A 25,193-nucleotide genomic window follows, 5' to 3' on the forward strand; every position below is an offset into this window, starting at 1 on the left:
CAGTGTGATAAGCACAAAGGAAGTACACTTCCTGGATTTGTCTGTATATGTCAAGGATGGAGGGCTACCACAGGCTGTCCACCACAGAACTCCAAAATATCTAGCACACAATCTGAGGCGATCGGGAGGACAGAGCTAGCTATACAGGACTGGCTCGATGCTTCAGAAACATCCCAGACAGAAAAAGGAAAAGACTTCATACATGATCCTTTTCAGGAAATGCCACAAGAATCTCAAGAAATAAGAACCATCTCCTCTATGGTCTTCTTATGTTACCTGTACACAGTGTAGGCAAGCAACACCTTTAAATATTAAATTTAACTCATGAGTTCTGCATTAAAAACTGCTATCTGTACATATTGTAAGTAAGCTGCACTTGTATCTTTGACTCAAATCTTTATTACTGTAACAAGTGCTATGTGCATCGATCTGATACCCTCGGGCCATGTTCGTGCTCAGTAAAACTCTCTAATTAATAATAAATACACCCGCTCAAACCATCTGCAGGTGAAGACTCAGAAGAGGGTGCGCACTATACAAGATGGTTCTTTTATGGCCTGCAGTGGTAGGCAGCACCAGAAAGGGCGCAAGGACATGTGACACCGGGTTCAAGGCACTCAAGGCTGCAAGTTTGGGATCAATCATAGGCTAACAAGAACCGTGGCGTAAGCAATTGTCAGAGAACACAAGGAGAGGGCCCCCTTCGAGTGACCCCCAGGATTCAAGGTCATGAAGAATGAAGGAAGTGTTTGTGACAGCTGCACAAAAACATATGAACTTACAAGACGGAGAGGAGTACTAGGGAACTAGAAGACTGGGTCTCAGTTTGGGGGGGTGGATGGAAGGAGGGCAGAGTGTTTGGGTGGTTAGGCGTAAACCATGTGCACGGTGTCAGGTTTCAAAATTTAAAGTGAGACCTTTGATTCGATAAAAGAGCTAGGGTAGACCTTTCTGCCAGAGGTTCCAAGACATGCTGCCCCACTACTGAAGCAATTGAAACATGGAAGGTTCCCAGCCAGAAAGGGGTGAATTATCTTGGGAGTCTTGTCTTCCAAATTTACCCCACTACAAAGGAGCTCAGAGTACACCATGTTCGAAACAGCTGAATTTGGCAGCTACGTCTTATGATCACGGTGCTGGCACAGCACCTTGAGACACTATGGGTGATTAGCCGTGCTTTAGAAATCACTAATTGATTGATTGACTTCTGTCACCAGTTACCAATCACAGGTCACCCAGGAAGAAAAGCAAGGCAGGGAGGAAGTCCACAGGGGAAGGATCAAGCAGGCAAGAGTGAGACCTATTCCAAGAGTCCGGCAACAAAAGTTGACCTGTGGAATGTTTTTAAGTATGGGAGCTCAGACGTGCCATAATAAGTTTATTTAAGAAATTGCTTGTCAACTAGATGCATATAAAAATATTATGTTTACTCCAAACTATAACAGACCATGTTAACAGTTGAAAGATGCACCCTGTGAAGCTCATGATTGCCCAGAACATCTTTCATGACAGAACCACTCCGGCTTCAGACTCATTCATAGCATTAGAATGCCATGTTCTGACACATACACTGTCCAATCACAAGAAGCTTCCCTTGGTGATGCAGGCATGCCCACAATCATGAGTCAAATTTCACTTCCTGCAGTGATGTTCACAGGATCTCCGCCAAGTCCAATAAAACAGGCTGATGGTTCAGATGAGTTCCGAAGGAGAAGCAGTTGCCTCCACCACCCAAAACCATCAAAGACGTCTCATCAGGAAGGAGGATGCTGCTGTGATTGTGAAGCATCAACGGCCACCCCAGCGATGTCTGCAAAGCAAGAGCACCACACGTCAAAAGACGGATTCAACACAAATTCTGGAGATCAGCATCTACGGAGCATCGCACGCGTGTCTTAACTGCCCATGACCCAAGATGGCAGAAAATAATCTTTAAATGTAACTGGGAAATTCCTCCCCGACATGCTGCTATCTGGGACAGGATGGTGGTGCACAGGATATGGGACCTGTTCTTTGCAGTGTACATCCAGGGTGCACGTGTGCAGATGGGGCAAGCTCAGTCTACGACAGAACAACACACTGCTAACTCAGGCACTTACTTACAATTGACTCGCTTGGGATAGCCAGGCCAGACAGGCAAAGCCTACCCTAAGTGTGACAGCACCTGGCAATATTTAGAGGAAGGTTTGCTCCGAAGCCCACCTAAGAAACGAAGAAAAGGCTAGATATCTCATTATTGCAGTACTTAATGTGATGCAGAGGGGCCTGAAGAGAACACAAGCAGGTGGCACTCGAGTACCGTGGGAACATACAATGCAAGGTGCCTACGTGACCTCAGTTTGAGTAGATGAAACATGCCGTGAATTCACTGATAATGGTATGCAGAACAGTAAACGTTGCATGGGCGAAGGGTAGGACTATGTACTCACTGTGTTGATTTTAAACTCAGAAGTCTGGCCAGAGCTCAGGTCGATCACAGTGACTCCGGGGACCGACGGAGAATGAATCCACACGCCCCCCACCAGCAGGAGTTTTCCTTTGTACACGTGGGCTGTATGAGAGTACCTGGAGGGAGAGGGAGCACAAGCAATGCATCAGGGCTCGATGGGGCTGTACAGACTGGGAACCGATAGCACCTGGGCCGAAGCCTACAGCACAGAGAGGAGGAAGAAGGGACATGGAGAGGCAATGGGTCCTATGGAAACAAGGGGCAGTACGTGGGAGTCTTCGCAGACTTGGCAACAGATGAGTGAAGCAGGGGCACAGCTACAGATGAGGAACACAAGAAAGTGAAATTCAGATGGAGACAAAATCAAATAGTTATACTATACATGAAGAAAGAAACATGAATAGAATGATTAAGGAACAGTATTCTATCTTAGCGTACAAATCTGGAGCAATATGAAGAATATTTAATACAGCACAACATTGTTGCATGTGTGGAGCTTGTGACCATGACAGCACAGACACAGCAGTTTAAGCTGGACGGGGCAATACATTTAAATACCATGAAAACTCGATTGTGATACCACAGCTTGGAGCACCAGTTTTTGATCTCCCTGACATACCTGTGACAGTATAAGGAGGAGACTATGGAGCGTAAACCTGACAGCCTTAGGGTGGTCACCCCCAACTTTTTGACTCCCTCCACTTTTCAGACACTGTTTTTGCTGGTTTTAGGACTCTGCACACTTTACCACTGCTAACTAGTGCTAAATTGCATATGCTCACCCCTAGGGTAGGCCCTAGGTAACCCATAGAGCAAGGTGCTATGTAGGTAAAAGGCAGGACATGTACATATGTGTTTTATATGTCCTGATAGTGAAAAACTCTCAAAGTTGTTTTCCACTGCTGTGAGGCCTGCTCCTTTCACAGACTAGCATTAGGACTGCCCTCATATACTTTTTGAGTGGTAGATTCTGATCTGAAAGGAATAACAATGTCATATTTAGTATGGCCAGAATGGTAATAGAAAATCCTGCTTATTGGTGAGGTTGGATTTTATATTACTATTTTAGAAATGCCACTTTTAGAAAGTGAGCATTTCTCTGCACTTAATAATCCTCTGTGCCTTACAGCCTGTCGGCAATCAAAATCTGGGCTGGGCTGGTTGACAGCTCTCTTGTGAATTTCACCCAGACAACCACAAACACAGGATGCTCAGTCGCACCTGCACACATCTGCATACTGAATGGGTCTTCCTGGGCAGGAAGGGTGGAGGGTCTGACAATTACATTTCAAAGGCCAGTGGCCTGCCCTCACACAATGGATTGACAAACCCCTTACTGGGACCCTGGCAGACAGACCTGTATTGAAAGGTGATCATGTGCACTTCAAAACCACTTTAAAGGCATTTTTGAGTACATAAACTGGATCTGTGATCCCACCAACTGAAACACTTCTGGACCTACATCTGCATCTTGTCAAGAGGAGCTGCCTGGCTGTCCCAAAGGACTCATCTGGAATGCTTTGCTGAGAAAGACTGCTGCCCCGTTGGCCTCTGACTTTTCTGAGAAGGACTCTGCCTTCCCCAAAAGTGTTTTGACTCATACCAGGTACTGTGTGTAACAAAGAGACAACTGTTCATTTTTAAGGATTACGATTTTTTTAAACCTTCTAAAAGTGATATTTCAACTTGTACTTATTGGATCTTTATCATTTTGACCTTATTTTATTCAGATAAATATCTATTTTTCTAAACCTGTGTGGTGTAGTTTTGTGGTATATCCTAGGGATATTTGAAGTGGTCTCTGAGGCACCAAGGAGAGGCTCTGAAACATTAGCCCAGCATCTCCTTGTGCACAGCCATTCCCAGGCAGCGTGGTGCAACCCGCCACGCCAGCAGATGGGTAGTGAGAGAGGTCCTAACCCCCAACTGAAAATCATTTCACAAGTCGCAGGAGGCATGCTAAGACACAACAGTCACGTTTTGGTCAAAGTCAGTGTGCAAATTGTATTCACTTCTTCCAATCTATTTTATCAGATTTTATTTATAAGAAATCACAAATTGCAAATCGTGATGCAATTTACGATTCCTTATTAGGAATCTTTGCACGAGGCCCAGTGTTAATTATGTATAACCTTGTCTGAAGATTGTTCTGTTGTGGACACATACTAAGCACACTCTGGCCCTTAGGTTTGGGTCTGGAAGCGTTCAAATATATAATCTCTAAGCCGGTGTTTCGCCCTCAGGCAGGACTTGGATAGCACATCTACATCCAGGGAAACCCACAATTTACTGGAAACATACGCTACAGAAGACTACGAATAAAATGTTGAGCATTCAACCGTGAGAAAGAGGTCCAACTCTACAGCCAGTAGTGTGCAGACCGTGTACTACATAGCATGATGCAAACCTTCTGTTACCCAAGCTCTAAGCACCTCTCTACCACAGCCCAATGTTTATTTTCAGTGGTGTTTGAGGCATTTGTCAACAATGTGACAATGCCAGAGCACAACTCGCTCGCTGTCTTGAAAGCCAAAAAGGGCTGAACTAATGTTCATAACGGGTCCTATGCACAAGGTGCCTACAGAATACTCTTTAAGGACTCTTCCCAGGCTGACACAGTTTATATATTGTTTTGCTGGGAAGTGTTTATAAGGTATGATATTTTTCAAGGGGAGAGAGCAGGAAAGACCCACATTGTGATCAGAGTGGGGGTTGAATTTAATCCCTGCCTTCCACCAGTAGGGCATTTCAACAACACAAACAGAGTCCTGAATCCCACAATCCCACTGCAGCTGGCAGCTTGGTTACTTGAACACAGCTTCATGGCCAATGTTTAATTGAGAGAATTATCATGAATGAAGTTGAGGGTATTGCTGTGCACATGCTCTTACCTGGGGACCATGGAGGGGTGGGTTTCAAAACTCTGCCACACAAAGCCAGTAGGTGCTGGTGATAGGAAGAGCACGGACCCCAAAGGCAGACCCTCGGCTCCCAAACCTCCAGCGATAAGCGCACCCCCCTTCCAACTGCAGGCGCTATGCGAATGTCGCCCTTCGGGAACCAGCCCCTCCACTGGGATCTAAAAGGGGGAGAAAATCAGGAGATGGGGAAACGGTTCAGGTAAACCAAAGACCTTCAGCAAAAAGAGATGTCTCATCACCATCCTTTAACACAGCTTCCTACTACCGACTGGCTTAATGATAAACTAAAGCATTCTATGGAACAATCGGTTACGGCCAGTTTAAAAGCACGGGACCAAGAACAAGGAAATCCTGAAACACAGGAGGTGATGCAGTTGAGGTCACAAAATGGGAGGGATCTCAGGTCACAGGCGGAACTTTACACCAGGTCCTGTTGCAGCCAGGGACAATCTTTTGTTGAGCACCTGTCATTTACAGCTAGAGTCCCTGGCGGTAGGGTACTATTGCCCTGCTCACATAGAGCTCTTGTCTGTTGGGTACTATTGCCCTGCTCGCTTGATGACACACTGTACCTGAGTACGACCTTGGCGGATGGGATACTCCGTCACAAAAGTGACGAATATCCCGCCCGCCGTATTATATCCTAGGGAACTTGTAAAACTGTGGGTGTGATATCCGTCACATTTGTAACAGAGTATCTGCCAAAGTCGCAATCAGCCCATAGTCCTAGCTGGATGTTGACCCTCCAAGAAGCTGAATCGTTGAACACTTGAGGTTTGACGTTTCAAACTCACATAAAGCAATTTCAGTGAATTTGACAAAACAAAGGTTTTTTTAATCAAAACAGCAAAATGTAAACTAGTATAACTAACAGAACAGAGCCAAAGAAGAAAGGTTCTAGATAGAGGGTAACAAAGCCTAGGGCCAAGACCTGCATCCAAACTGTTTAACAGGGGCTGTGCAGTGTCGAGTGATAATCACAATAGCACGTGCATCTAGGGCAATGTTTCCCACAGGCCAGAGATCATGAGTATGTAATGGACCCCACATTCCCTGGGTCTCCATTATTTTGCTATGAGCGCTGCCTTTCATGTGATGCAAGGGTCAGGTAGCGCGTCATAAAGTATCCGCCGTCCTATGATCAAGGGTCGCTTCTTTAATTTTGTATTTTGACTTTTACACACAAATTAAAAACTTAATTACGCAGATGCTATACCACCTTTTGAGTGGCTCTACTGCGGAAGCCTTACTTAGCTGTCTCCCGCGTACTCCTACCAAGCCCTTGGATACAGCAAAGTTGTATGATTTTCAGAATTCTGTAATGAACAAACTTTTCCTTCCTGTAATTAACCATTTGTTCTGGTTTTGTTGACTATTTTAACATTAAGTAGCATCATTGTGGTTAGCTCAAGCACTTTTTTTTTTTACTCCTAAGCAAATTCACTGCAATTGTTGTGCTCGTTCCAGAGTTTTTGATTGTGTTTGCCTTATTTCGCCTCATAATTGATGTTCCCTTTACTTTATACTAACTGTGATTACTTTGCCATGGTTTGAAGGCCTTACTATGCTGATCACTAATTCATGTTACTGCAGTCGGCCTGGTTAAGGATATTATTAGTTGCAGAGGTTAGGACCTGCAGGCAGCCACAGTGTCAGATAGGACAGGTAGGATTTAGGAGGTCAGTTCACCACTGTGACATGTCTTTAGGGTACGTGATTTCCATCCTGGTTATCCGCAAGCACCCTTTAGGGGGATTTGTGTCTGTTATTCCCACCAAGAGATTGCGTATTGTTTGATATACTATTTTGTCAACTGTATTAAGAATACATATATATTTCTAATTTAATGAATAATAGTCATCTTTTGGGCATTAATTCACCTTTCTTTTTAGGTCTTGGCTCTAGAAAGCGCACATGCGTGTCTCAGAACCGAGACTGCTGCACCTACAGCGTGGGCTTCAATCCGCCCAGAGCCTCCCCGTTAGCTGCCAGCATAGTCTTTCCATTTTGCAGCATCTCCGTTCGTCAAGGGCATCCATGCGTCATGCCTTTTCTGTATTTAGCCCTCCCCAAGAGCACCGGCTAACTACAGTTAAGGTCCTCAGCGTCCAAGTTTTTAGCCATTGTTTGGGACTACTTTTTTATTTTATTTTCAATAGCTGACCGGTCCTGCCGCACATTAGGAGCACTTTTGTTCCTGTTGCTCAGGTTTTCATATGGCTGCTTTCTTTTAGTTCCTCTCTGCCTGATTTCTCTTTGTTTCTTGACTTCTGTTTTTGCCTTTCTGCTAATTTATTCCTCAGTTTGTGCCTTTTTGTGCCATTCCGCTCGTTTCTTGACTTCTATTTTTGCCTTTATGCTAGTTTTCTGCTCCTTTGGTGCCATCTGTTTCTGCCTTTCTGTTCAATTCTTGACCTCTGTTTCTGCCTTTCTGTTTAATTCTTGACCTCTGTTTCTGCCTTTCTGCTTGTTTATTCCTCTGCTTGTGCCTGTCTGTTTGTGCCATTCAGCTCATTTCTTGACTTCCATTTCTGCCGTTATGCTTGTTATATGCTCCTTTCGTTCCACCTGTTTCTGCTTTTCTGCTTGTTTCTTGACCTGTGTTTATGCCTTTCTGCTCGTTTCTTGACTGGTGTCTGTGCCTTTCTGCTTCGTTTCTTGCCCTCTGTTTCCGCCTCCTTGTTTTCTGCTCATTTCTTGCCTTGTTTGTGCCTTTCTGCTCATTTTTTGCATTGTTTGTGCCTTTCTGCTTGTTTCTTGCCTCCTGTTTTTGTCTTTCTGCTGGTTTCTTGCCCTCTGTGTGAGGTTTTCTGCCCATGTTTGTGGCTTTCTGCTTGTTTCTTGTTATTATTCTGTGGTGTGCCATATCCCTGTCCCTTCTTGCTTCTTTTCCCTGACACCCTCCCACCTGTCCCTGCTTCATCTCATCCCCACCCCCCTTCGTGTCTGGATTTTACAACTCTTTCCGTGGCTTCTTAGTGACCAGGAGCACTTACTCCCGCAGTGCGACTATCTTTGGAGCTCAAACACAGCTGCGGTCTTGTTGCCGCTCCACCCCATCCATGATCCGCCCTCAGCACTGCAGTAGACACCACCACCCGCCCTCCCGTTCACCACCACACTGCACTCCCTCTCACCACCCCCACCCCACTGCCAAAGGCAATAGTTCACCCATTGCAGAGACCTATTGGCTTTGCTAATGCTTCTTTAAAATTAAAAGCACTGACTAGGCAATTATTTATTGAGGGTCTTTATGGGCGTTACTGAGTTTCCAAGGCTCGGGCTGCTCCACCACGGCCACCTTGAAATTCAAGTGCTGAAGGAGCGTGTTTGGTTTTCAATTGGGGCTTCAGTATTACATATCAGATGTCACAATGAAGGTCAAGGAACCCCTCCATGGGCCCCTGAACTAGTTCTCACATGGACAGTTACTCAGGCCCTGTGGGGAGGGCAGGCACCCCATAATGTCCACACCAGCAGCCAATGAGTGCCTGATGCTCAGCTCAGATCTCTGTACCAGAGATGGACACATGATGCACGGGATGTGCAGGTTCTCTTCCTGCTTTTTGGAGATGTTTTGTAGTGGGCATGAATATGACCTTGCCCCTCTTTTTAGGTGTTCCTTCTCCAGACCCCAGGCTGATCTGCTGGAATTGGCTTCATCCACAAAAGGGGAACATGGTGTGGCCTTTTTGCCAAAGACCTGCGTCAACAGACTAGCCTAGACTGGGGTAAACATGCAGACAACAGAATGGATCAAGTATGACCCCTCAAAGGTATCAGTTGGCTGGAGCAGATTAGTTTTGTCTAGCAAGATAGTTAAGCTATGAAAGGGAAACTAGACTAAAGGAACAGACAAGAGCGAGACGAATTAGGTCGGAAAAACTGTGGGTAAGAGATAACATAGGGAATCCAAATCTACTTAATATAAGATTCCTCATTTTACGATAAACATGGCTTTCAATGTTTTATTTTTAAAGATAACTTTTTCGTATCTCATATTCAAAAACAATTCCCTTAGTCTGGATTGGGTTAGAAACATTAACATTAACAGCAGAATAACATCAGTATAACGGAACAAAATAATGAATATAACTGTGAGCACTGGCCTTCTCCCATTTGAGCTTCTTCGAGTGCAGAAAATGCCAGTCCTCTAACTGCGCGTTCAAGGGAGAGCGGCCTCCATACACAAATATGTAGCTATCACCTGAAACACACCAAAACAAGAATATTTTAACTCAACCCTACCTGAAAGACACAGCACAGTCAATGTCATCCTAGCGTCAGCGCAGTCAGGAATAAACAGACTATCCACCATGAAGCGCAGGCGTGAGAGCAACAATCCATGATAAGTCTATCCACAGTCGAGGACTCGCCCTCAATAAGCTCTGTTGCCAAGATTCCGCCTGTTTGAATGCACTGAAAATATTATCAGTCACAAGTCTGAAAGTCAGCAGGACTGCCTCACTGCCATTCAAGCATGGTTGTCCAAATCTCTCCCAAAGCTTAGCGTCACCAAGACAGAGTTCTCTCGTCGCCAGTACCTGCTAACAAGTAGAGGCGCGATCTGGATGGCTTGACTCGACACCTCGCAGACAGGGTCAAGTCTCTCGGCTTCCACATCCACCTCAGCGTTATCACCCCCTTCAAGCACAAAACACAGAGCTGCTGGGCAGGAGATGACCGTGCCTAACAGGGGGGGGGGCTCCTTACCTGAAACTGAATTCAGAATGGGTTTACAGGGTCGATGAAGGCCATGCGTGTTTGCACATACTAACCCTTTAACTCAAAGTGCTCCAAGTTCAGCTACCAGTCACACTGAAGGTTGTTGTAAACATGACAGAAGTAATCTGATGCTCAGAGAACTCCACTGGTTCCCACTACTTGCTCACATCATGTGTGGCAGACATGGGTGACCAACCGAGAATGTTTCTTATCCTAAGAATCTCAAACATATGGCGTGGGATCGAAATGAATCGTATTACAGAAGTCAAAAGGGGATGGGGTAGTTTTAGTGGGAACTTGCAATCAAGACTGTACTACACAGAATACACTATAGTTGTATTTACCAGAGACATTTTAGCATTACACAATTACAAATATTTTCAATATTGCGCATTTGGAGATGGAGTGATTTTGCACAGAACAACTTCTTTTTTGTTTATCATCCAAAGCTTGGATAAGGGTTCAGTTCTCTGCATTCTCAAGTCAGCAACACAAACCACTGCTGATTTATAAATCAAGCATGTAGTTACTACAGGCCACAGATGTAGGCAGCAATGTAAAGCTATAGCTCTGTCCTGAAAATGAAGGAATTGACTTTAGTTTAAAATCTATCCACTGATAAAACCAAAAGTTACAGGGACATTATAGTTAGACTCTGAATGTACTCGTTCAATACAAAAGAAATTCAGAAGTTATAGTTAGAGTTCTCAAGTAACTATACTATTTTTAATGACGTTATAGAAGTTGTCATGAGTGCTGTAATATCTGGGATAATCAGCAGTGCATGGTGTTTGCCCAAGGGAGGAGCCCCGCATTAAAAACAATGCGACTTGCGATCATTTATTTTTTTTGTAAAGAAATGCTTTTTTGCCCGGAGGGGGGTGGGGGGGTCCTGCTGGGACCCCAGCACCAGAGCTAAGGGGTCAGGGTGTATTTACCCTGGCCCCTTTTTTTCTTCTTTTTTTTATCTTTTCTTCTGGGTCTTGGCTTCAGCCAAGTCCCAACATGGCCGCCAACACTTCCTTGTTGAAGTACTGGCAGCCAATCGGATCTCAGGAGGGCTTGCGAATCCTTTGCGTCCCTATATATACATATAAATTTGTATTTTCTTTAATGTCTCAAGAACTACTGAACGGATTTACACCAAATATCAAAAAGGTAACTTTCTGGACCAAGAGCCACCTTTCTGCCAAATTTGGTGTAATCCCATCCAGAGGTTCAGGTGCTATCGCTGTTCCAAAGCCCTGTGGAAAAAATTAATGGGGAAAAAGCATTTTTGGACTCCCCCCATTTTTCTCAGCACCTGCTTGATGGATCACCCCAAAACTTTCCAGACAGCAGCTGACATGAGTGTCAACTTTTTTGGGACAATTTCAATAAGATTCATCTACCTGGGACCAAAGATATAGACAAGTAAAAAACGTCTTTTCTACAGAAACTAGGTCCTAACTAGAACTACTTAGTTGTGACCACCACTAGGTAATATGGTAGATTTTTATCAGGCCAGACTATTTGTAGAAGCTCAAGTGATATGAGACGATGAAAACAATTTTTATCCAGAGCCCAATTCCAAGAGGTCACCTTCAGAGACGTGTAAATCCTCAGCACCTGACTGACGATCTTTGGAAGCAGCAATTTCTGCAGAACCATCAGGGCCCCATTTCACCTTCCTGGGCTCAGTGGAGGGGCACCCGTGAATCTTGCAGAAAACCCAAACTGGAGACTGCCCATCAGAAGAACGCAGACTGGTGAATCTCTAATTTGATAAACTACCAAAACATTGAAAAATCGGATTGGTACTGAATTCCAGGTTTGATAATAAAATAGGATAAAATATCTTTAACAGCTAAAATATTAAGGTTTATCAAAATAAATCATTAAATTGAATTAGAATGGGTTGTGGTTATTACATGAAGAAATAAAAACAGTTTGTAGTACTCTGTCTTCTATGTCCATGAAGAAGAAGGAAGGGCAATGAACTAGGAAACAGGAAAAAATGTGTTAAGGAAAAGAAGTTTGGAAGATTGGGGTTAGAGCTGGAGGAGAGCAATATGGATGTGGTACGAGGACACGATGGTGAAAAAACAAAGCTAGGAAAGAAAACATTTAAGAGGCACAAATGGAGAAGAAAAAGGGGTCTGAGTGATCTTCCTTGTAAAAGGCAAAAAATAAATATTTCACGATGAAAGACGTTTACCACATTGGATTTGACGATTTTGCAAAGGCCAGAACAAGATTCCACTGGTATGGATCCTGTCTACGTCACATTAACCCCACAACAGGAGCAGATGTTATCATCAGTAAAGACTCACCGCGGAAGACCACCTCTGTAGCGGAGTGACGCCAGCGAGGAGGAGGTTCTTCTTCAGGACTGGGGGGTCCTGCGGCCACACGGCACGTGTTACCTTCTGCAGACTCCTCCCAGGTCAAGCACAATATCCCAGAGCAAGGATGCAAAGGAGACAGCCTCCCCCCCAGCACCAGACAACACTTGGAATCGGGCAGCCACGTCATGGTGTGGAACAGACGAGCATCTAGAGGGGAAACACAGGTAAACGAGATCACAAACACACAATCCAGGGCCTCCACAGACCATTACTGTCCGCAAAGCGGAAAGGTGGATACTGGATCTGGTTAGTCACAAAGGAAATTGTAAAATATATTTAAAATCCTCATTTTACTTCATCACAGTTCAAGGAAATCTGAAAATGAGAATGGCAGTGCCTTTCTTTTCTACACTTTAATGAAAAGAGCAGTTGTTTTGGATTTCAACACTGACTTACAAGGATCTGTAAGGAACATGAGCTACTGTGCAATGCTCTTGTTATTCTAACCCTAACACCTGCTCTCCTCGCCAGCACTTCCCTCAGCAGCAAACAGCAGCTCGGAAGGCAAAGATACAGAAGGCGTTAAGTAAACACTCGGTACGGGGGCCCGGCTCTTCTGCTGGCTATCCTCACCCCAGTGCTCCTCGCTTGCGTGCCGGCAGCCGGTCACCCATCGCCGACCCTGTCTGATGAGGGTATGGATGTCCCGCTGACGTCCATGGCGCCCGCTTTTCTCCCCGAAGCCTCCGGTGCTGATGATCACGTCTGGCCCAAGGAGGGCCGACTTGTGGCCAAACCTCCGGGGTCCAGTGTGAGGTGGAGCCATGGGGCACTCTCTGGCCAGGATAGAACCACGGGTCTCCGGGGTGTCAGCAACTGTGAAACCTTCAAGCAAACAGAGCCCTATTAAAGCTTTAATCTGCAGGTGGTGTGGGGATTGTTCCAGAACAGGGGTCTCCAAACTACGGCCCGCGGGCCACATGCGGAGCTCTGTAAGATTTTATCCGGCCCGCAGCAACTTTAGCATTAATAGGATTTATCTATTTAGCTTTATATTTAGCTATTAATCGGAATATGCAACTCCTTTAGAAGCCGGCAGGTGGCAGCAGAGCTTCTTGAAGCTTCTAATGTACACAAATGTATATATTATTATTTACGTATTTATACATCACTATTATGATTTGTATATTACTATATTGTATAATTAGTTATATATGTATTTATATATTGTTATATATTTATATATCATATTTATAATAATTATTTATCTCAGTTTAAGCACAGTATTGTTTCCATGTAATTATCACATTTCTCTTCTGTTCCGAATCATATCATGGCGATTACAAAATAAATCCATGTAAACCTATATCATTCATTTACATTTTGTAAACTCATTTATAAAACTGTTTTTTTTTCAGCCTGCGAATATTTGTAAGATATACGATGTGGCCCTTGTGCTGAAAGGTTTGGAGACCCCTGTTCTAGAGGCAGAGAGAAGGGTAGGGGGAGTCAATAATATATGAGAATAACCACATCAAGGCACACAGCACAGAACCGAGCAGGAAAACATGATGTTAGATTCACAGACCTCACATCCTTCTTCTGCCCCCAGCAGAGAGCCCTGGCAGGAGCAAGCGGATGGAAGGCTCTGTAATGCAGCTGGCAAAACATAGTCTTTGGGGGGAAAGGTGAGTTTGGAACATTCATCCAAAAAAATGGCTCAAGCACTGATCTCACAAATAGACACCTATTCATCCTTACACACTGAAGCACAGACATACATGTTAAACACTATCCACACGGCTCACATACAAGGATCACAGGGTGCCCAAGTCATGGGCAGGGAATGGGCGGGCACCTGCAGGGGAGAGCAGCTCTGCACCAGGTAGGAAGTGAAAAGATGTGTGCTCCAGAGCTAAAAACACTGCCACCCCACCACTCATGGGCCGTGTGGGCACCACCCACTTTCACACAGATGGGTATTCACTCTGGACGGCTGTCAGGAGAGCAGCTCTGCTGACAAAGGGATCCATAAAGTCATGTTTCAGCTACAGCAACTCACACATTCTCAAGTTACCTGGAGGGACAGGTTCTGGCAGAAAAACAGAAAGGGCAGACTGTCACAGTATTTCCAAGCCCTGCAGAGGATGTTTGTCTCAACACGCTTGTAGAAAGGAACCCACGATTTCTCCCAGCTGCAGTCTCCCCCACAGTAGGGACACTAGGACATCTCCCGGCTGCAGAGCGTCACACGGAAGAGAGATCAGGACATCTCACCTGTAGAGCATTATCGATAGGGACACCAGGGTATCTTCTACCTGTAGAACTACACACGGCAAAGGGCAAGGACATCTCACCAACAGAGGCGCTCACAGCAGGGAGACATGAACATCTCATCTGCAGAGCCTCAAATGGCAGGAAGACCAGAGCTTCTTCTAGCTAGAGGGTCTTACAAAGTAGGGAGACCAGAGCATGTCAGAGCTGTACCTGGAAGGGAGACCAGGGCATCTGATCTGCAGAGGTATACCTGGCAGGAGGTCTAGGGTATCTGATCTGCAGAGGTCTACCTGGAAGGGAGACCAGGGCTTCTGATCTGCAGAGCTGTACATCGGTGGGAGACTAGGACATCTGATCTGCAGAGCTGTATCTGGCAGGGAGACCAGGGCATCTGATCTGCAGAGCTGTATCTGGCAGGGAGACCAGGGCATCTGATATGCAGAGCTGTATCTGGCAGGGAGACCAGGGCATCTGATCTGCAGAGCTGTATCTGGCAGGGAGACAATGACATCTGATCTGCAGAGCTGTACCTGGCAGGGAGATCAGGGCGTCTGATCTGCAGAGCTGTATCTGGCAGGGAGATCAGGGCATCTGATCTGCAGAGCTGCAGAGCTGTATCTGGCAGGGAGATCAGGGCATCTGATCTGCAGAGCTGTATCTGGCAGGGAGACCAGGGCATCTGATCTGCAGAGCTGTATCTGGCAGAGAGACCAGGACATCTGATCTGCAGAGCTGTATCTGGCAGGGAGACCAGGACATCTGATCTGCAGAGCTGTATCTGGCAGGGAGACCAGGGCATCTGAGCTGCAGAGCTGTATCTGGCAGAGAGACCAGGACATCTGATCTGCAGAGCTGTATCTGGCAGGGAGACCAGGACATCTGATCTGCAGAGCTGTACCTGGCAGGGAGATCAGGGCATCTAATCTGCAGAGCTGTAGCTGGCAGGGGGATCAGGGCATCTGATCTGACAAGCTGTAGATGATAGGGAGACCAGGGTATCTGATCTACAGAGTCATAGATGACAGACAGGCCAGGACATCTCACATGCAGCGCCTCACCCGGTGCCTTCAATGACATCTGTTGCCTACAGAGCTTCACAATCAAGGGCCAGCAGAGACCCTGCTTACCTGCAGAGCCGCGGGGAGGGGAGGTCCTAGCGAGGCCACCCTTAGAAGCCGTCAGTATGATGTAATGCGAGCACTTCAGATGCCACTCCTGGAATGAAATAAAAAGAGAGAGTGAATGAACAGGGATGCAGGAGAGCTAGTAAGCAGCTCTCTACCAGTCCTCCCCGGCACATAGCCCACCTGTCACCCAGAGTGAGAACCTCCACTCGCACAGAATGAGAGCCTTTGCGCATGGCGATCCCACAAGACGCAGAAGGCGCTCGTACACCTCTCATGCTGCATGCAACAAGTACACCAGAGAGTGGTGCACTGGAGCTGTGACCTCACGGAGACAGACAAGGCTAAGGAAGCCCGAGCGCGCGCTTGGTGAGGAGCGATGGCTCAGGCCCCTCCAACCTCTGCGCGGCATTTAGGAGGTCTGATCGCTCACAGGTAACAGGTAAACAGGTAAACTATCTTTTACATTTCGCCCACGTGGAGATCAGTGGTGTCTGGAACTGTAACAACCGCGCCCCTGCGCCCTCTCTGTAGGGATCTCGTGGGACGTGAAAGCAGAGCTTGAAACTAAGTTGGACCAACTCCCCTTAGGCACCCAGGACACGATGTCTGGCAAAGATAACTGAAACGGTATAAACATCAGGGTGGGAGGACTCAAGAACACAATCTTAAGATGAAAGGGATCATCACATCTATGGAGGCCACTCGGTGTGATCTTCTAAAGATGCTCACCCACCACCCAAGCTTCCTGTACTAAGTGCTTCAGCCCCCATCACTGGGCGTCCTGCCTTCCGTTGTGTATAGGAGGCTCATTAATCCAACATCCACCATGAACATCTGGGAACTCCGGGTAGACATCATAAAATACATAGATATGAAAAGGTGACCCAAGGAGAGGAGGCCTGCCAGACTCAAAGTTCACTCCTCAGACACAGCATTTTGTGTCATTTTATCAACACAGGGGAAGACATACATTTTCCTTTGATGAATGGGTAAATGTTGCCTCAGATTACATATGTGGGAAATTCGCAACACACGGGATTTGTCCAGCACACATCTATCGTGATCAGAGATACGATACTCCTGGCTCGGACATGTTTTTTCTTTCCCCTCATCCATCCTTCCTTCCTTGAGCAGCGCAGCCTGGTTCTGATCCTCCTGATATCCCCCACATGCCCCTTTGCTTCAAGGAAGAGCTGTGCATTTAATCTGAAGTCACCAATTTGTTTCACGGTCTATCCTTAGGTGCACCCTCGAAAACCTAGAAATGACTTCCCAGGTGCGGGCCCAGACCTTCCATTCAAGCAGTGGTCGCTTCCTTTGATGGCCTTTCTAGAAACCTAGTCCTCTCGGACCCTTGAGTACAAGTGCCAGCAATCTGGAGCTTTTAACAGGTTCGTCTATTCACTCGGAGTCAGTGCTCGTGCACCACACACAAAAGCTGCTGTTTATTTCTTCCGTAAAGTGCTGACTTGCGACAGAAGCTGATCTGTAGCACTGCTGAAGAATAGTTCTAGACTAAACCAGACTGAAGGATAGTTCTAGACTAAACAAGACTGAAGGATAGTTCTAGACTAAACCAGACTGAAGGATAGTTCTAGTATAAACCAGACTGGTGGATAGTTCTAGAATGAACCAGACTGAAGAATAGTTCTAGATAAAACAGACTAAAGGATAAACCAGACTAAAGGATAGTTCTAGTATAAACCAGACTGAAGGATAGTTCTAGTGTAAACCAGACTGAAGGATAGTTCTAGAATAAACCTGATTGGTGAATAGTTCTAGAATGAACCAGACTGAAGAATAGTTCTAGAATAAACCAGACTGGTGGATAGTTGTAGTGTAAACCAGACTGAAGTATAGTTCTAGAATAAACCAGACTGGTGGATAGTTCTAGTGTAAACCAGACTGAAGGATAGTTCTAGAATAAACCAGACTGGTGGATAGTTCTAGTGTAAACCAGACTGAAGGATAGTTCTAGAATAAACCTGATTGGTGGATAGTTCTAGAATGAACCAGACTGAAGAATAGTTCTAGAATAAACCTGATTGGTGGATAGTTCTAGAATGAACCAGACTGAAGAATAGTTCTAAAAAAACAACAGACTGAAGGATAAACCAGACTGGAGGATAGTTCTAGAATAAACCAGACTGAAAGATAGTTCTAGAATAAACTAGACTGACAGTTCTAGAATAAACCAGACCCCTTCCCCAGCAGTAAAGCATCTGTTCCTATAGTGGACCAGAGACTCATTGTTACCCGGGAGACGGAAGAACTAAGGAGCATTTGATAACCTGGGGTGAAAGGCTTACAACATCATGGGTGCACCCAGTGACACACCCCCTTCAACTGGGGCTGTTGCGCTACCGAGAAAGTGCACGGATAAAGCTGTGTACGATAGACGTGGGAGAGGTGTACAAACACACCTTCTTGTGGAACATTGTCTATTCGGATGTACTCCTAATATATTTTAGATGGGTTTTTCAAGCAAACATGAGCTGGGCCATGTTTGCTTGAATTTTGAACCAAATATGGCCCTGCTCATGTTTGCTTGAAAATTCAATATAAAAGTGTTTTAAAAAATAGATCACCTGACAGTACCAAAATTACTAATTTAAGTGATTGTGGCTATCTGCCCTCAGGCCCCGTACCACAGGAATGGGTATAGATCTGGGGAACTGGTAAAGCTCAATGAACACGTGTTCCTAGTTTTGTTGTTTGCCACAGATCGTGTTGGAAGAACCCTGGGTCTGGACGTGACTTCCAGCGCTGTGAGTACAACACCCGGGCCACCTCCCTCCGTGGTCTCTGCTGAAGGGCACTTCCTGTTGGCGCTGCTTGAGAATGCAAGCATCAAGGCGCCACAGGGCCCGCAGGACCTGCTATGCATCTGTGCGGAGAGGGTGGGCCAGGCTGAGGGGGGGTTCGTGTCTAGGAGCTCTCTAAGGTGCAGATCCTCACACTAGCGAGGGCTGGGAGAAGGGATGCAGGCAGGACCACTGTAATGGCCGCCACGTCTCTCCTGACATCGGATGAGGCACATGCACAGGCCACTAGGATTAGAGGGGGCCCAGGCTGTAGGGGGGGAGGGGGGGGGGGTGTCTAGGAGCTCTCTAAGGTGCAGATCCTCACACTAGCGAGGGCTGGGAGAGAAGATGCAGGCAGGACCACTGCAATGGCCCCCACATCTCTCCTGACACCTGATGAGGCACATGCACAGGCCACTAGGATTAGAGGGGGGCCCAGGCTGGGGGAGAGGGGGGGATTTGTATAGGAGCTCTCTAAGGTGGAGATCCTCACACTAGCGAGGGGTGGGAGAAGGGATGCAGGAAGGAGCACTGCAATGGCCGCCACGTCTCTCCAGACACCGGATAGAGGGGGCCCAGGCTGAGGGGGGGTGGGGGTGTCTAGGAGCTCTCTAAGGTGAAGATCCTCACACTAGCGAGGGGTGGGAGAAGGGATGCAGGCAGGACCACTGCAATGGCCGCCACGTCTCTCCTGACACCGGATGAGGCACACACACAGGCCACTAGGATTAGAGGGGGCCCAGGCTGAGGGGGGGGAGAGGGTGTCTAGGAGCTCTCTAAGTTGCAGATCCTCACACTAGCGAGTGGTGGGAGAGAAGATGCAGGCAGGACCACTGCAATGGCCGCCACGTCTATCCTGACACCCGATGAGGCACCACGCACAGGCCACTAGGATTAGAGGGGGGCCCAGGCCGGGGGGGGGAGGATTTGTATAGGAGCTCTCTAAGGTGGAGATCCTCACACTAGCGAGGGGTGGGAGAAGGGATGCAGGCAGGACCACTGCAATGGCCGCCACGTCTCTCCTGACACCTGATGAGGCACACGCACAGGCCACTAGGATTAGAGGGGGCCCAGGCTGGGGGGGAGGGTGTCTAGGAGCTCTCTAAGTTGCAGATCCTCACACTAGCGAGGGGTGGGAGAGAAGATGCAGGCAGGACCACTGCAATGGCCGCCACGTCTATCCTGACACCGGATGAGGCACACGCACAGGCCACTAGGATTAGAGGGGGCCCAGGCTGCCCCATCTGACAGCTGTGACAAGCTGGGCTCAGAGCTCTCCTCACTGTGGGGACTCTTCGGGTGTCCTACACAGACTGTGATTGAAGAGCGGCCTGGCGGTGCCATCCGTACCAGCCCCCCTACCACCATCTCAGCACTGATGGAGCCCCTGGTACCCATCCTCTGGGGTATGCACCTGTAAGCAGGAACGTGATGCCCTGTGTGAGGGGCACCTGCTGGCGAGTGTGTGCTCTCCTGGGGTCTGCTGGTGCCCACGGGACCGATGTGCCCGACACACACACTGCTCCAGAGCCCAGACCCAGGGATTTAAGTGGAAACAAAAAACTGGGGGGTCTCTAAAAGGGGTGTGTCTTTCACAGTTAGGGGTGTGGCCTAATCAGAACGTGATCTCTAAAACAAATCGTACATGTTTGTGTTAAAAGCCTGTGACATTGGTGCATGTGCAGTAACTGATGCCAAAAACAGGTGACGCTCAGCCTCTTAGTTCACAATGCCGTTGTCATTAGGGCGGGGGAGGAACAAATGTCAGTGCATCTTTAAAAACTCTCACCTTTAATAAATGCTCCTTAATGCAGCGATATAATGCGAGGCAGTGAGGTAAACACTACTCGGCGTTAAGGAAATACACTTAAAAAAAAAAAAAAAAAAAAAAAAAACACATAATTGATTGGAGACATCCTGTCAAAGTCAAACAAACAAGCTGTTTGTTGCACAATCCGACCCTGACCAGGCAGGTCGGCTCAGCCCCTCGCTGTGTATGTGCTTTCATTACACGAGGGAGGACCAGGCTACAGCGGTCCCTAGGCCGGACCTAAAAAAAAAAAAAAAAAAAGCGCATGTGAGGTTTGCACACCCCAAACAGCGCCCCCAACCTAAAAAAAGCACATGTGAAGTTTGCACACCCTAAACAGCGCCCCCCAACCTAAAAAAGCACATGTGAAGTTTGCACACCCCAAACAGCGCCCCCAACCGTAAAAAGCACATGTGAAGTTTGCACACCCCACACAGCGCCCCCCAACCTAAAAAGCACATGTGAAGTTTGCACAACCCACACAGCGCCCCCCAACCTAAAAAGCACATGTGAAGTTTACACACCCCAAACAGCGCCCCCCAACCTAAAAAGCACATGTGAAGTTTGCACACCCCACACAGCGCCCCCCAACCTAAAAAGCACATGTGAAGTTTGCACAACCCACACAGCGCCCCCCAACCTAAAAAGCACATGTGAAGTTTGCACACCCCACACAGCGCCCCCCAACCTAAAAAGCACATGTGAAGTTTGCACACCCCAAACAGCGCCCCCCAACCTAAAAAGCACATGTGAAGTTTGCACACCCCAAACAGCGCCCCCCAACCTAAAAAAGCACGTGAAGTTTGCACACCCCAAACAGCCTCCCGCTCCAACTACAAAAGGTACCTGTTGTCCTTATCCACACCTCTCCCCCCCACCCCCACGCTGGGTCATGTCGGGCGCCGTTTGCAAACCCATCATTTACAGAAAATAAAAGCAAGTACGAGCAGCGGGGGCAGCTGGGTTGAGACCCCATCATTTCACATATCTGACAATGCACGTGGGGAATTCCTGCCGCAGAAAGACAAACTTATCTACTGAGACCGGGAGGGGCCGCCACCGCGGGAATTAGTGGCATCGGCAAGCCCCCTCAATGTCCCGAGCAACACTGCCACCGTGCGGATTGCAATGATTCATACACAAACAAAATGTGCACTCAGGCAAATGTTTGAAGTGTGTTCAACTTCTGCACAGTGACTACGGGCATCTGATGTGGGTATGAAGCTGACCGGCTCTGTGCGGTGGGTGGGGCCATAGAAGATGATGCAGGGGTGGGTGGAACCACAGAAGCTGATGCAGGGGTGGATGGTACCACAGGTGATGTAGGGGTAGGTGGTACGACAGAACCTGATGCAGGGGGGGTGGTACCATAGAAGCTGATGATGGGGTGGGGAGTACCACAAAAGGTGATGCAGGGGTGGGTGGTACAACAAAAGGTGATGCAGGGGTGGGTGGTACCACAGGTGATGCAGGGGTGGATGGTACCACAGACGCTGATGCAGGGGTGGGTAGTATCACAGGTGATGCAGGGGTGGATGGTACCACAGAAGCTTATGTGGGGGTGTGTGATACCACAAAAGCTGATGCAGGGGTGGGTGGTATCACAGGTGATGCAGGGGTGGGTGGTACCACAGAAGCTGATGAGGGCATGGAGGGTACCACAGAAGCTGATGCAGTGGTGGGTGGTGCCACAGAAGCTGATGCAGGTGTGGGAGGTACCATAGAAGCTGATGCAGGGGGTGAGTGGTACCCTAGAAGCTGATGAAGTGGTGCGTGGTACCACAGAAGCTGATGAAGTGGTGGGTGGCACCACACAAGGTGATGAAAGAGTGGTACAATAGAAGCTGATGCGCGGGTGAATGGTACCACAGAAACTGATGTAGAGTGGGTGGTACCATAGAAGCTGATGCAGGGATGGGTGGTACCACAGAAGCTGATGTGGGGGTGAGTGGTACCATAAAGGCTGATGCAGGAGTGGGTCGTACCATAGAAGCTGATGCAGGTGTGGGTGGTACCGCGCAGAAGCTGATGCAGGTGTGGCTGGTACCACAGAAGCTGAATCAAGGGTGGGGGGGGGGGTACTACAGAAGCTGATGCAGGGGTGGGTTGTACCACATAAGATGATGCAGGATTAAGTGGGACCACAGAAGTTGATGCTGGAGGTGGGTTCACTTAATTTACTGCCCGGAGGATGGGCTCAACAGGTGGCAATACCATGATTGGCCCAAGTCAGCAAACACAGCACAAAACAAAAGATAAAACAAACAGTGGACAACAGGTCTGGTGCTGGCCGCCAGCCTTTGGTCTTTGGCAATTCTTATTTTGTTCTTTTGTAGTTTTTGCAAAACTTTATTGTTGGTGAACTTGTGAGCCCTCATCAATAGAAAAAAAAATGACTAAGTGCAAAAATATTTTTTGGTCTAAAGAAAGCACGTACTAGCATAGAAGTAACTGGTACTGAAGAGAACTACTTTGTGGGTCGATGTGCTCCTTGTGAAAGGGCTGCATGCCATAACTCAAGTGAAGTCAGCCAATGGCTGAAGTGGGCAGACCCACTGCCCCATGATACATGCTGGAGTGGGTGGAAGAAACATGTGAACAACAACTAAAGACTAATGGAGGAAGTGTGGCTGAAATCCCATATCACTGTTATAAACAGGATTTTAGTAAAATTAAAATGTCTCGACTAACACAAACTTTAAAAAGTCAAAGAGTCTGGCAGTGGCCGCCAGTCTCCCTGTAGGAAGCTGGCTATCTATGCAGTGTACCCAATGTGGGGTACGCTACAGATAATTCAGGCAACGCTTACTGGGTCACAGGAGGAAACGTGACAATTGTAAAAGCTCCTTTGTGGTAGCGTGGGCGAGCAGCGGGCTTATCAGGGGACACTGCTAAGCATTTGATGAACGCGCAGAGTCAATAAATGAGACAAAAGCTCAAGACCAAAGTTTAGAAAAATAGTTACTTTGTTTATATTAGGTTTTCACACCAGAGGACATTCCAGAAGATAAATACTGTTGCAATTTGTATTTGTTTAGCAAGTAAGTAACGCTTTTACTCAAATGTGTTTTATGTGGTAAAGGTTCCAAAGTACTTTTATTGCACTGCAAAGGGGTCCCTGAAAACAGTTCTAAGGCGTCCCCTTTGGATTGTAGGGTGCTAGGGGTGCAAAGTCACAAGCGAGGCGAGAAAACAATTTTATCTGCTCTGGGACGCCGGGTGCAGTGCTGCTAGTTGGGTGGGATATCTTGCGCACCCCTCAGGTGGCGAGGACAGGGGTCACCTGTAAGGGGGGACTTGGGGAGATGTCCGGGAGCAAGAAATCTCTGCTGCATGTCGTGAACCCGGGCCAGGGTGCAAGGGTGTGGCAGGTTTTTGTCATCGGTGCTTCTGCGTCATCACCCACAGCATTTTGAGGGACCAGCAAGAAAGGGGCAAAACAATGCAGCTGGACCAACTCTGGACGATGTCTTTGGGAATGCTGACATCCCTCAATGGTTGGTCTTCGGATGCATAGCTGCAATCTGGACTGGTCTTCAACAAGGCTTGGTAGTTGCAAGGGGTCTGGTACCCTAGGTAACGGCTCTGATGGATCCTTATGTCGTCTCACTTGGAGCGGAGATGGGACTGGCCTCTTGGACCACGGTGACCACCTCCTGGAAGGCTGCTGCATCTGTGGAACAAGTGGTCAGCAGAACGGTGAGCCAGATCTTACGGTTGGTACCTGCAGGATGTGGCTCCTCCACTCCAAGGGAAATGCTGACAGGCTGGCAAAGTGCTGTAGAACCTCCGAGGCTTTTTGTAGCCCCCACAGCTGCAAGACGAGTTAGGATGTTGCGACTGTTGGGACAGAAGCAGGAAGGCGGGCGGGGTTTTGTGCCTGAAGTCCACCAGTCGTCCACAATTCTCGCTCCTTCAGCTCTGCTTTGTAATCTTTTTCTTGGGTCAAACAAATCTATTCTTCAGGTGTCAGAGGGCAACCTAAATACTCAATTTAGGAGCGTTTGGGGGAGTGTAGACTAGTAGCCAGTGGGCTACTTACTCGTGGGGTGACTACACCTCCCTATATGGCCACTTCCTGTGGGAGGTGGGCATATCTCTGTCCCAGAACTCCTATTCAATGGTGGAACCCTTCCATGAGTGTCCACTTCGGGTATCCCACCATAGAAATGTGACTAGCCAAAAGGTGGAGCACACCTACTGCCTAACTAATTTTACCACCTGTCCTGGTGCCACGTGGGCCTCAAGGCAGGAGGGGGCAACTCCCAGGTCTCGGGGAAGCTGGGGGTCACATACCAAAAGGCGGCAGGGTCATTGAAGTCCCTGGCCTTGTTAAGTAGATTTACTAGCCATCCTACTGGAGTAGGTAATACCACCTTCCTCCAAAGTAGACATTGTTTCTGGCCTCTGAGACCGCAGGCTCTCACCTCCAGGGGTCAGGAACGGGTCTGTGGAGCAGGCTGGTCGAGACCAGTCAGCCAGTACATTAAGAGACTAGTGAGTTTAAGGGGGCACCTCTAAGGTGCCCTCTGGTTGCAGGTCATAATACGTCTGAGTCTGGCACCAGTCTAGATTTATTAAGATGGGGTGTTTGATACCGTAGGTTTCAGTGTAGACACTATGTAGCTGGGGAACTCATAATGTGGAGTGTCAAGTAGATACCTTAAGATGGCTTCACTTTTCACTCACTTGTAATATCCAGTAATTAAACTAGACACAGGAGCATATCTGCTCCGGCAGACATGCCATCACA

At 47.5% G+C, this 25,193-nt stretch overlaps 1 protein-coding gene across 1 annotated transcript in view; it reads right to left on the reverse strand.

The window, feature by feature from the left end:
- Window positions 1-376: 376 nt before the first annotated feature.
- The window catches only part of LCMT2 (leucine carboxyl methyltransferase 2), a 49,687-nt gene continuing 24,870 nt past the window's right edge, over window positions 377-25,193 (reverse strand). The window contains exons 8-14 of the mRNA XM_069203633.1: window positions 15,827-15,914; window positions 13,056-13,307; window positions 12,408-12,629; window positions 9,480-9,577; window positions 5,341-5,528; window positions 2,430-2,565; window positions 377-1,810 (exon numbers count right to left, since the gene is read on the reverse strand). Of these exons, the coding sequence (XP_069059734.1) occupies window positions 1,652-1,810; window positions 2,430-2,565; window positions 5,341-5,528; window positions 9,480-9,577; window positions 12,408-12,629; window positions 13,056-13,307; window positions 15,827-15,914 (1,143 nt within the window). The 3' untranslated portion in view covers window positions 377-1,651. The remainder of the gene's footprint in view (window positions 1,811-2,429; window positions 2,566-5,340; window positions 5,529-9,479; window positions 9,578-12,407; window positions 12,630-13,055; window positions 13,308-15,826; window positions 15,915-25,193) is intronic.

The sequence above is a fragment of the Pleurodeles waltl genome, chromosome 8 (genome assembly GCF_031143425.1).
Source record: "Pleurodeles waltl isolate 20211129_DDA chromosome 8, aPleWal1.hap1.20221129, whole genome shotgun sequence".
Lineage (NCBI taxonomy): Eukaryota > Metazoa > Chordata > Amphibia > Caudata > Salamandridae > Pleurodeles > Pleurodeles waltl.